This window comes from Crocuta crocuta, unplaced genomic scaffold (genome assembly GCF_008692635.1).
Source record: "Crocuta crocuta isolate KB4526 unplaced genomic scaffold, BGI_CrCroc_1.0 scaffold333, whole genome shotgun sequence".
NCBI classification, from domain to species: Eukaryota; Metazoa; Chordata; class Mammalia; order Carnivora; family Hyaenidae; genus Crocuta; species Crocuta crocuta.
In genome coordinates this window covers 3,422,677-3,435,567 of record NW_027532856.1, presented here as the reverse complement: position 1 = coordinate 3,435,567, position 12,891 = coordinate 3,422,677, and the positions used below count along the sequence as shown (strand labels likewise).

The 12,891-nt window shown below is 35.1% G+C and overlaps 1 protein-coding gene across 2 annotated transcripts in view; it reads left to right on the top strand.

Annotated features, from left to right (window-relative positions):
- The window catches only part of CLTC (clathrin heavy chain), a 65,201-nt gene that overhangs the window by 37,211 nt on the left and 15,099 nt on the right, over positions 1-12,891 (top strand). For both annotated transcript variants that reach the window (XM_077745598.1, XM_077745600.1), the window contains exons 9-18: positions 172-324; positions 931-1,053; positions 1,903-2,040; positions 2,235-2,399; positions 2,557-2,737; positions 4,102-4,265; positions 9,080-9,205; positions 9,824-9,966; positions 11,318-11,552; positions 12,252-12,374. In XM_077745598.1, the coding sequence (XP_077601724.1) occupies positions 172-324; positions 931-1,053; positions 1,903-2,040; positions 2,235-2,399; positions 2,557-2,737; positions 4,102-4,265; positions 9,080-9,205; positions 9,824-9,966; positions 11,318-11,552; positions 12,252-12,374 (1,551 nt within the window). The remainder of the gene's footprint in view (positions 1-171; positions 325-930; positions 1,054-1,902; positions 2,041-2,234; positions 2,400-2,556; positions 2,738-4,101; positions 4,266-9,079; positions 9,206-9,823; positions 9,967-11,317; positions 11,553-12,251; positions 12,375-12,891) is intronic.

Below are 12,891 nucleotides of genomic sequence, written 5' to 3'. Positions count from 1 at the left end.
GTGAATATAAGATTGAGAGTCTTTACTAACCACAACCCTTGCATATTTATAACATATTCTGGGATAATTGAGTAAGTGCCTGTCATTATAATTTATAGTGGAAGTGGTATCAACTATTCACTTACAAAATTGCTCATGGATTACTAAACAATCTATTTTTCCTTTGGACAGCTGGAATGTTCTGAAGAACTGGGTGACCTTGTGAAATCTGTGGATCCTACATTGGCTCTTAGTGTGTACCTGAGGGCTAACGTCCCAAATAAAGTAATTCAGTGCTTTGCAGAAACAGGTCAAGTCCAGAAGATTGTTTTATATGCTAAAAAAGTGAGTTCAATGAAACAGATTCTCAATATAAATTCATCAAAACATTGAGAAATTAGCTTGTAGGAACTGTCAGTGACTTTAATAGTGAATTTCTTTAAATTTAGAATTATTTGAAAAAGTATAAACATTCTATTTTAGTTCTTAGGTACAGGATTATGCTTACTCAAAAATGGAGATACTGGGGCACCTGGCTGGCTTAGTAGGTAGACAGACATGCATTTCTGATTGAGGGGTTGCAAGTTCAAGCCCCATGTTGGGTGGAGAGATTACTTTAAAAAAAAAAAATGGAGGCACTCTTGCTTGAGTTTTCAGAATTTAACATGTCAGGGGCATGTTTAATCTGTTAGAACAAACTTTGAAATGGTCATTCATTGAAACTAAGTCAATGATAAAAATTTATAGCTACCCATTCACATACATTACCACCAAGGTGTTTCTTTGTCTAATATAAGCAAACTAGAGTCAAGTTTAGTGTGTTAAGTTAAAACTGAATTTGTACTTTTCACCAGTAGTTCTATAGTAGCAAAATTCTATTGTAGAAAAAGCCTTTAAAGGATACAAAAATGAAACTTTGTAGCAGAGTTGCAAATTTTTGTCTATTTGTAGGTTGGATATACTCCAGACTGGATATTTTTGCTGAGAAATGTCATGCGTATCAGTCCAGATCAGGGACAGCAGTTTGCTCAGATGTTAGTTCAGGATGAAGAACCACTTGCTGATATCACACAGGTAAAGGCATTAAAATGTATTCTATAGAAGGTGATTTAAATAAGGAATGGGGGGATCTGGGTTTCAACAGCTTTGGAGAAAAATGGTTTATTAATCTTTGAATTTGTAGAAGCTAGAATGTGTCCATCTACATGCATAAACCTCAAGTATCTTATTAAAAAAGCAAAAACAAAAGTTGCAGAAGGCTGGACAGGAAGATACCACCTATATAAAGTTTTAAAACATGCAAAACAGGGGCACCTGGGTAGGTCAGTCGGTTGAGCATTCTACTTTTGATTTCAGCTCGGGTCTTGATCTCAGAATCCTGGGATTGAGCTTCAGGCTGGGCACGGAGCTTGTTTGGGATTTTTTTCTCTCTCTCTGCCCCTCTCGCCTGCTCACATGCACATGCATTCTCTCTCAAATAAAAATTAAAAGAAAAAATGTGCAAAACAAACACCATCTTGTTTGGAGACGTATATGTATTAAAAATATGAAAACTGCATGGGAATAATAAAACATAAAGGATGGTTGCTTTTGTTGGATGAGGGAAGAGACATGTAGAGGAGGTGGGAGTCACAGATTCCTTTATATTTTAAATAGTTGATTAAAATTTTAAAGCTATTGTTTTTTATTGTGCTATTATGTAGTATCTTGAAATATTTTGTTTTTACCAGAACTAAAAATAACTACAGATGACAAAAATTTATCCTTAAATTACGAAGTGATATTATATAAATAATATTTAAATCTGGGATTTGGTCTGGCAATTTCTTATATGTAGAAGAGATTTCATTTACATATTAACACTATCATAAAGCATGCTTTAAATGTATTTAAACAATTTCCTTTAAATCCCTTTTTTTCCAGATTGTGGATGTCTTTATGGAATACAATCTAATTCAGCAGTGTACTGCATTCTTGCTTGATGCCCTGAAGAATAATCGTCCATCTGAAGGTCCTTTACAGACACGGTTGCTTGAGATGAACCTTATGCATGCACCTCAGGTATGTTTTTCACTGTTTTTTAAGGTTTTAGTAGTTAATTAGAGCTTTTTAGATTAAGCCGTTTGAAGCTACAGAGATGCCTTTGTACTCTCTTCATTATTAATTGACTCTTGAATCTTAATATGTAATCTGTGTACAGAATTATTAATATAAGTGGGATGTAAAATAAATCTGTCCTATTTGTGGTTTTATAGGTCGCAGATGCTATTCTAGGGAATCAGATGTTTACACATTATGACCGGGCTCATATCGCTCAGCTGTGTGAAAAAGCTGGTCTACTGCAGCGTGCATTAGAGCACTTCACTGATTTATATGACATAAAGCGTGCAGTTGTTCACACCCATCTTCTTAACCCTGAGGTATTAATAGTCTTTTACCTAACAGAAACTGTTATGATTGGTTTATTGAAAATGTGTTTGTAGCACTGAATAATAGTAATTTCATTCCACCATTAGGTTCAGTATTATTTCATTTATTTATTTGTTTGTTTATTTACCTGTTTATTTTGTCCTCTAGTGGTTAGTGAATTACTTTGGGTCCTTATCAGTAGAAGACTCCCTAGAATGCCTCAGGGCCATGCTGTCTGCCAATATTCGTCAGAATCTTCAGATCTGTGTTCAGGTGGCTTCCAAGTATCATGAACAACTGTCAACTCAATCTCTGATTGAACTTTTTGAATCTTTCAAGAGTTTTGAAGGTAATTAGGAGTTTCTGAATTGTTTTTAATTGAGATAGTGAAGAGGGGTGTTGTTATGATCATAGGCTATTGGAAGTTCTTTCTACAAGATCATTTTTATGGGATGGTTTGAGTTTTACTTAATAAATGTCAACTCTTTTGTGCCAGGTTCTAGGGATGTGCAGTGAACGAGACTGCTTGAATATTTCATAGATGAATTAAAGGCAGAATTTTAAGACCCAAATGTATGTAGTAGCTTAGTCATAATTGTATAAAATGAAAATATTAATCATTAGGTATAATAAGATTCCAGGCTTATGTTGTCTGAATCTTACAATGGCAAATGTTTCTAACCAAGGACATTTTGTGACTTGTCACTATACACTAGGTTTTCTCCTTCTCTGTACTATAGATAATTCGGGCTGGATAATTTGTTTCGAGGGTGGGTTGTTCTGTGCATGCAGGATATTTAGTATCATCCCTAGCTTCTACGCACTAGATGCCAGTAACATCAGCTGCACCAGTTGTGCCCACCAAAAGTGTCCTCACATGTTGCCAAATGTCTGTCCCCTGGGAAGGCAGTCACTTCATTTGAGAATCACTGCTGTGCTGAATACTAAATCACTGTTGGGTGACTCTTATTAGCTAAAGGTCTGGTCCCCCATTACCTTATTTTCCTTCTTTTTGTCATAATGCTCTAGATAGAAGGAATAAGAGATTTCTACTAGTTTTCTTAGTTTTCTCAGTTTTTATAAGTTAACTATGCAGTACATTGATTTTATTCATTCAAGTACAGTAGCTACTAGTCACATGTAGTCACATAAAGTAATTAAAATTGAATACAATTAAAATTTTAGATCTTTAGTCACAGTAGCCACATTTCAAGTGCTTAATAGCTGCATGTGGTTAGTGGCTCCCATGTTGGACAGTGCAGATGTAGAACATATTCATCATTGCAGAATGTTCTGTTGGACAGCCCTGTATTAAATTCTTTTCAAACCACTTTTGTATTTTTCCTATTAACTACATATAGGAAAAACCTGCTATAAGGGACTTCATTTAATATTTCTCATAGGGAATATGGTGTGATCATTGGCTTTCATACTAAATAGCCCCCTATTTCTCAACTACTAGAAAACATTGAATTGTCTCTTCTGTAGGGATTAAAGTACAAATCCATTTGTTGAACTGATTACTGGATTAATTAGTATTCTTAATTGAGCTTTTTGAGCAACCAGTTTTTATTTGGGGCTATTCAACATAACACGTTTTTTACAACTGAGGTATAATTGACATAATATTATTTTTAATTGCTTAAATATTTTGCAGTTCTATCACAATCAGAGGTGTATCTATGCTTAATTTCAGTTATTTGTCTCTTTAAGGTCTCTTTTATTTTCTGGGATCCATTGTTAACTTTAGTCAGGACCCAGATGTGCACTTTAAGTATATTCAGGCAGCTTGCAAGACTGGGCAGATCAAAGAAGTAGAAAGAATCTGCAGAGAAAGCAACTGTTATGATCCTGAGCGAGTCAAGAATTTTCTCAAGGTAAGTGGTTTTGAGTAATGCACTTTCTGGTTGGATTGAGGATCAGCAGTTTTACACAGGTTTCCTCATAGTTTGAAAATATTTTTTCCCTAAATGGGAAATTTTTAACATTTTTTAAAACAATTTTAACAAATTGTGTGCTGAATTATTTCTTCCAAATTTAATACTTTGTGGTTTCTTCTGAAATAGAGAAGGGAATTGGTAAATAATACCTAAGAATGACCATCTCTTTAAATGAAGGAAAAATAGCACTACATCAAAGGAATTTCCTTTCATTTCAGTTTTGGAAGAAAATTTTGAAAAGTGGTTAGAGATTCTCCATGTCATTTTAGAATTCTCCATATACTACTTTTGGAAGATTAAGATCAGCTTGCCCTCAGTGTTCTTTTCAGGAGCCTCTATTATATACAAAAGATTCTGTTATTTGAAGGACATCGGTTTATCTCTTATCAAATTAGCTTTTTTCTAGAAACTGAATAAATCATGTATAATTCATTAAACTGAAGGTAAGATCAAACAGAAAGAAACCTTCACTTTGTGGCACTAGTTATAGGGAAGTAATAACTGCCTGTATTGGAGTGAAGAGTAATGGTATAAAGATTTTTAGCTCTTTTTTTTTTTTTTATTTTCTATATGTCTTTATTTTGAGAGACAGAGACAGAGAGCGAGCAGGGGAGGGACAGAGAGAGGGGAAGACACAGAATCTGAAGCAGGCTCCAGGCTCTGAGCTGTGAGCAAAGAGCCCGACGCAGGGCTCAAACCAACGGACTGTGAGATCATGACCTGATATGAAGTCAGATGCTTAACTGACTGAGCCACCCAGGCGCCCCAGATTTTTAGCTGTTTAAAACATACCTAAGGGCAGCTGAATTTGTTTAATATTTACTTAACTTTAGCTTTATTCTCCTACCTACTAGTTCCATTGTGAAAAAAATAAAACTTCTAAATTGGCAGTTGTCAGTAACAATCACGTAGAGTATGGAACACTGAGATGACCCCTTAAAAATGTATGTATTTATATATTTTGCATTTAAATTGTATATAAATACACACATATATAGATGAAATGATTCCAGAGACTATATATAAAATTCTTAAGTATTTTGTGCCTTTTGGAAGCATTTTGCATTGCAACTAAAACCAAGTGTTTATTTTGTAATTCAGTAAAAAAAAAAAAAAAAAAATCTAGGCTTTTCCTATTCCTACACTGTTATTTTGGATAATCTATAGTTAACTGTTGGATCTTTTGAAGAATCACTACTGGCTTTTAGATTAAATAGCTAACATCTTCGAGATTTTGGTGTAATGTGATAGTTAAAGTGTAGAAGTTATCCCATATTTTATATAAAAAGGTAAACACTCCCCCAGAGTTTAGCTTTATAATATCTTGGCCATCATGAGTATTCTGAGTAGCCTGGCTAGTCTGATGTATTTGAATCCAAGTCTTCCTGGTTTCAAAAAGCCCTCCAAATGAGAAGGATTTGATACTCCATGCTTGACTAGAGTACCCGTGACAGTAGTTCACTTCCTCCTTTGAGTATCGGTACTGTTTCCTTTTTTAAAAAAATAGTACCGGATTCTTAAACTGATTTCCTTTTCATTGTTAGTAAGCTCTTGACTGTTATGCTTCAGTTGCCATTTCTTTAGAACTGTGTTTTGTATTTTTGAGTCATTTATGTGCAAAATGAGACTAAATTAACTTTTCCACTTAATTATGATCTTAAACTTCAAAAAAAAAAAAATCTTTTGGATTCTGGAATGGTGCAGCTGTAGGTTGCTTAGCCTCCCTGAGATCTAACGAGAGAGGACTCCCCTTTGATACACTATGAATTAGGTACAAATCTGGTAGAGTAGGGATATGGATATGGATTATGGGCTTTTAAACCAGTCAGACCTGGTTCAAATTCTATTTCTGTCATTAGCTATTATTCATTCAGTATCTGTTATATCAGGGAAATTAACTAATGTGCCTTAGCCTTGTTTTTTCCAACCAGAAGCTATGTTGATCAAGTCAAGTACCTTGTATGCCATAGGTGTTTAGGTGATACCCCTTGTTAATAAACTGTGTTGGTGGGCCTTGGAAGTAAAGTGGAGTCGGCCTACATGTGATCTCTGTTAGGGAGGTTTTCTTTTTGGTTTTATGTTATTACTGACTGTGAAGGAATTTTAATTCCAGCTTGAGTTAGATGTAAACCTCGTGTCTTCTCTTCATTCTGAGATGGGAGCTCAGCACTAAGATGCTACTGTTGTTTTCAACCTTTCACCGCAGTAGTAAGAATGACATACTAGGCCCTTTAATCACTTTCCTTATTGACCTGTACAGTGTAGCTACAATGCTACATCTCATCATCATTGTCATTAAACTTCAGTTTGGAGGTGCTAGCTATATGACAATTGGTGGTGTATGTACACTCTGTGATAAGAAAAATAATCTTGAACATTGAAGCACCAATTACATGTTAGCCACCAGGAATACAGAGATTGGTAGGTTATGACTTCTCTTTAAAGTGGCCTGTGAGCAGGGTGGAACAGTGTCATTCCCTTCATTTGGCTCCTGCATTAACCCTGTGGAACTAAGGCTCTCCATAGAAAGCATGGAACTGTTCTTCAGACCCATGATGTGCTTCCTGCTACCTTTGATCTTATTTTTTATCCTTTTTTCTTTTCTGGTTGTACTTAAACCATACTTGCCTGCTTGTTATTCCTGGAACTCCCTGGACCCTCTTCTGCCCCAGGACCTTTGCTTATGTCCTTTTCCACTTTTTTCCTCAAATCTTCATGACCAGGATCTTTTATCTATATTCAGATTTCTGATGAATGTCATGAGAAAGGACATCTCAGCTTACCCTTTATAAAATAAAACCTATCCCTGTTCCACCCCCCCCCATATCCTGCTTTATTTTTCTTTAGAACATTTAACACTGTAAGACATTGTTTTTTCCCGATTAGAATAAGTTCCTTGAGGGAATGCTGCAGTGCATAAGAACAGTGTCTGGTATGGAGGTAGTCAGTAAATAATTAGTTAAGTGAATAATTTAATGTTTAAGAAAACCTCTGAATGTGTTTATAAAATTTCAGTTTTAATCTTTAACCATAATGGCTAGTGGGTAACCTTTCATTTTAGTATGTAATTAAAGGGGCGCCTGGGTGGCTCATTTGGTTAAGTGTCCAACTTGGGCTTAGGTCATGATCTCATGGTTCGTGGGTTTGAGCCCCCTGCGTTGGGCTATGTGCTGACAGCCAGCTCAGAGCCTGGAGCCTGCTTCATATTCTTGTCTCCCTCTTTCTCTGACCTTCCTCTGCTCACACTGTCTGTCTGTCTGTCTGTCTCTCAGAAATAAATAAAACATTTTAAAAATAATTAAAAATATTAATAGCATCATTCTCAATAGCATGTATGAAATCATGTGCAAATTTAGACGATCAAAAACTAGTTTTTATCTACTTTTCCAATCTTACATTTTCTTTGGTAGTACAATATACTTGTCTTTGCCAGCAGAAATTTTAAACACCCATGCGTGAGAATAGAACATCTAAGTAATCTTACATTACTTCCGAGTGTATTTCCTAAGTGGTAAAATAAAGTATTTAATATTTTATGTGATTATTAAAGAGAATAAAGAGGACTAGTGTGTTGATCCACTAACTTTTTGATGTTCATTTAGTAGGAAAAACTTGGCCAACTGAAATCTTTTGGATAGGTAGATCCAACATTTTGTCTAGAAATTATTGTAGCAGCTGTTAGGACAGAGTTTCCATGATGCTAAATAAATAACACATGCTTTAAGACTTTCCTTAATGTGAAAAATCTGCAGCTGGACTTCCACTTCAGATTTACAGCCATTTTGATTTTTTATTCCAGGATTTCTTCTGACTCCTAGATTTAGTTTGGTGTTCTCTGATCACTTCATAGGCTAATCTTCAGTTATTTATAATTGGATGAGTGATATGTGCTAAACTTAGGAACTATTTTATTGTAACATTGCAAATGTTCTTAGTGGCTGTCATTGGGGAAAGTCCTATCCTGCTTAGTTCTACTTGCTTAGTAGACTGTCATAGAGGAATCATTTATTGAGGAATGTTTTACTTTGTATAAATGAATTCCTGATGGAAACTGTTGTTTTTTGTGCTGTACCTTATGTCTGTGGAATGTAACAGGACATGTATCAGGTAAATGCCCAGTATAGGTCTTACCTACCTGTCTGTAACATCTGTGTAAATCTCGTAGGATTATAGCTTGGTATTTGTAATGGTAAAAGCAATTGGTAATTTAAAGATGTCTTTTTTTTATGTGCTTATCACAGCAGCATGTGGTATACTCATGGCTGTCACCATCATGCTGCTCCTTGTAGGCTTTGTTGTAATAGTGTTAGAGGCTGGACATATAGATTGGTATTTGGGAGGGGTAAAAATCATTAGTTTGAAACAACTGTGAGCCGTTTTTGCCATAATTTTGACAATGTGACTGTAGTTCTTAAGTCAACACCCAATTCAGTTGAAATGTTACTGTTAAAGTCCCCAGTGTGATGATATTCTGTCCTGAATGCCACTGGTGGCTCCAAAATCTTAATTTGTTGCTCTTTTTGGTAAATGCTATATGTGGAAAAGACCTGATATTTTGCTATGATTCTAAGTAGTCAGGATTTACTAAAACTGGGATGAGCACACACCAGCTACTGGGGCATTTTTTTCTTTGAGAGAAGAGTCAAGTTTATGTGAGCCTTTCCCACCAGTGTAGAACAGATTCTCCTATTTTACATAGATTCGACAGCTCACAGAAGGAGACAATTATGGTTTCTTTTTTCTTTTTTCAGGAAGCGAAGCTAACAGATCAGTTACCACTTATCATTGTGTGTGATCGATTTGACTTTGTCCATGATTTGGTGCTGTATTTATATAGAAATAATCTTCAAAAGTATATAGAGATATACGTACAGAAGGTAGGTAATACTTAAAAATACCTTATTGTAGATTGTACTTCTTACATTCTGGAAATCTTCATTTGCGTTTGAAACTCTGTACAAAATGGGAGTGTTCTGCTCCAGTGGCTTTCAACTTTTTTTTCCCTTTTCAGGATCCTGATTTAGATTAGAATTTTACATTCAGGTATAAGTACAGAACAAACTGCAATCGTTGAAAAAGTTGGGTGACACCTACACACCACTTGGTGGCCCAGCCCCTGAGGTGTTCGTACAGAGGCCATAGACTTTTAAAGCACAGTAAAACCATCTTAAATACTGACCTTAGGAAGTTTACCTTCTATCTCCAGAAATAGAAAGGAGGTTCTGCTGTAATAGAGGCCTTTTAGTTAGCCTTCTATAGACATTCTGTGACCATAGCTTCTTTGGACTTACTTTATGTGGAGCAATATTGAGGTAATTATTTAACCAAGCCGCACTTCCTGCTAACTTTTCCTGTCTACTTGCAAATTTAGACTCTTAGTTTATTACTACATTTTAAAACTGAGCTAAGAAAAGAGGGAAATGAGTTTAAATTTTTAAAAACTTCTTTCTGCTTTGGTTTTTAATAAGATAATGACTTTTTTCCTTAAACCATAGGTGAATCCAAGTCGACTTCCTGTGGTTATTGGAGGATTGCTTGATGTTGATTGCTCTGAAGATGTCATTAAAAATTTGATTCTTGTTGTAAGAGGTCAATTCTCGACTGATGAGCTTGTAGCTGAGGTTGAAAAAAGAAACAGGTGTGGTACCATTTTGGCCTACATAACTGGGATAAATTACTAGTCTCTCTTAGCTTAGTAATGGATAAAAATACAACCTGTCAGTTGCCTAAAAGCTATTTAATCAAAGGTGGATCATACTTCCTTGGAGATACCTAATTTAGAAGTGATAAGTTAGCTGTAAGTGCTGAAAGAACTCTGTTTTCTTTTTTTGTTTAATGTTTATTCATTTTTGAGAGACTGAGAGAGGGAGACAGAATCGAAGCAGGGCTTGAACTCATGAACCGTGAGATCATGACCTGAGCTCAAGTCAGATGCTTAACCGACTGAGCCACCCAGGCACCCCTAGAATACTGATTTTAAAAGCTTGAGCCTAGTTTGAACTGATTGTAGGTCGTAACAATTTATCATTTAGAAGAAGGTTTTAGTTGAGTCCTAAATCTAATACCTGAAAACAAGTTTTGTTTGTTGCGTGTCCCAAGCAAATAGCCAGATTGTTACAGTTAGACAATTTGGTCTTTAAGTTACAAGTTATATTGTGATAAACTAGATTGGCATCTGAGTCACTAGTCTAAATGTGCCTTAGCTAATCATTCTTTCAGTTGCCATGGCATATCTGCTTGGGTTGCATGTATTTATAGGATCTTGATTTTTTTTTTTTGCCTTAATATAATAGTTGTGTCTTTACCCTAATGGAAATGTGTTCAAAGTAACTACATGTTTTTGGTAGCCAAAATATGGGCTGCTGTTTTTCCTCTGGGTGCTTTTGATACTTCACCACGGTCAAAAGAGTGTTAGTCATTAGGACCTTTGAAACATAAGCTATAGTGTAGTGAAAACATGATCGTTGGTGGAATGATCATATGACTGTCAATATTATTAAACTTAGAGTTTCTAATGCTACCAGATTTTTTCCCATTGTATATTTAGAGTATTGCCCCCTTTGGCTATCGGTAATATCTGTCAATTGTGTTAAAATTATAAGGAACCTTAGATAATCTGGCCTGTTTTCTCATATCACATCCCCATCTTACTTCCAAATATCTAGATATTTTGTCCAGTATGAAAAAGAATAATATGAATCTATGAATCTCTTCTTTCTATATCCTATCTAGATAATGTGGCAGATAGGTCTAGGAGACTCTAAAGATACCTTCTGTGTAATCTTGGGCAAATCATTTAATCATCTCTGAATCTTAATGTCCCAGTTTGTAATGGAATTGTTGAGAATTCAAAATTATGTATGGGAAAGCATATTATATACCGTATAAGGTACTTCTGTAGTAAGCATGTCAAGAGTTGTGTGTGTGTGTTTTTTTTTTTAATAATACAGCATGTGTAACGGTTTTGTGTGTGTGTTTTTTAATACTAGATTGAAACTGCTTCTGCCTTGGCTAGAGGCCAGAATTCATGAGGGCTGTGAGGAGCCTGCTACTCACAACGCATTAGCCAAAATCTACATAGACAGTAATAACAACCCAGAGAGATTTCTTCGTGAAAATCCTTACTATGACAGTCGTGTTGTTGGAAAGTATTGTGAGAAGAGAGATCCACATTTGGCTTGTGTTGCTTATGAACGTGGCCAGTGTGATCTGGAACTTATTAATGTGAGTACTAATAGCTGAATGTGTATAGCGAGAAGGCTGCATTTTAAAAACCTGTTGTGTAATGTTAAGTTAGTGAATTTTGAATTAAACGGTGGCTGTAGGTAATATAGAGCATTTCTTGTAGATGTGTGCTTTTTAAAAAAAAAAACTTTATTTGCTGATAATTGTGATTTTAAAGTGACCAAAATAGTAAATTAAGGCTATCTTCAATTATTAACATTTCAATCTAATAGTTTTATTACTGTGTTTTCATACATTGTCTCATATATAAACACAAATACATACCATACCTATGTATATGTGTGTAGTTAAGAGAATAAGTTGCATATCTCTTCAGTGTGTATTTCTAAGAGTAAAGATACTGTTTTGTAACCACACTGTGACCAACTTGACAAACTTCAGTCATTTTGACACTGACAGGATACTTTTAATATACCTGTTTTATTGGAGTTTTGTCATTGACCCAGTCAATGACATTTTATAACATTTTTTTCCATTTAGTACAGGATTACATACAGATTTTTAATAAGAAAAACTTGGTTGTGACCTATTCAGGTTTATATGTAAAAGTAATGGAATTTTTCCCAATAAAATAGTAAATAGGGTGTATTTATATAAAGGAAATAACCTTTAAAGTAGTTTAGTCTATGAAAAGTCTTTACTTTTTACCTTGAAACTAACCATTAAAATCTTATTTAGGTTTGCAATGAGAATTCCCTCTTCAAAAGTCTTTCCCGCTATTTGGTACGCCGTAAGGACCCAGAACTATGGGGTAGTGTGCTGCTGGAAAGCAATCCTTACAGGAGACCCCTTATTGATCAGGTAAAATTGGCAAATGTGCTTAAGGCTCCTTTTTAAAATGTTTATTTATTTTTTGAGAGAGTGTGTACACAAGTGGGGGGAGGGGTAGAGAGAAGAGGGAGAAAGAAATCCCAAGCAGGTCCAACACATGTCAGTGCAGAGTCTGATTAGAGGCTGGAACTTGCACACTGTGAAATCATGACTTGAGCCAAAAACAAGAGTCAGGACGCTTAACCAACTGAGCCACCCAGGCACCCCTTAAGGCTCATCTTTTTAACTATAAATAAATACCTTTCCCATTATCAAATACCCATATGTACTTAGATGGATCATATTTTACTATGAGAGAAGGCAGTAAAAAGAATAAAATAAAACTGTACTCATATATATATAAATACATACCATAAATTGAAAACATTTTTTAAAACTCTGAAAAATGAAAAAAAAAGGTGTAAAAATTGAATGTTGTTATAATGGTTCTTAAATACTCCTGGTTGAAGTATAACTATGGAAGAGAATAAATCGAAAGCTGTTAATT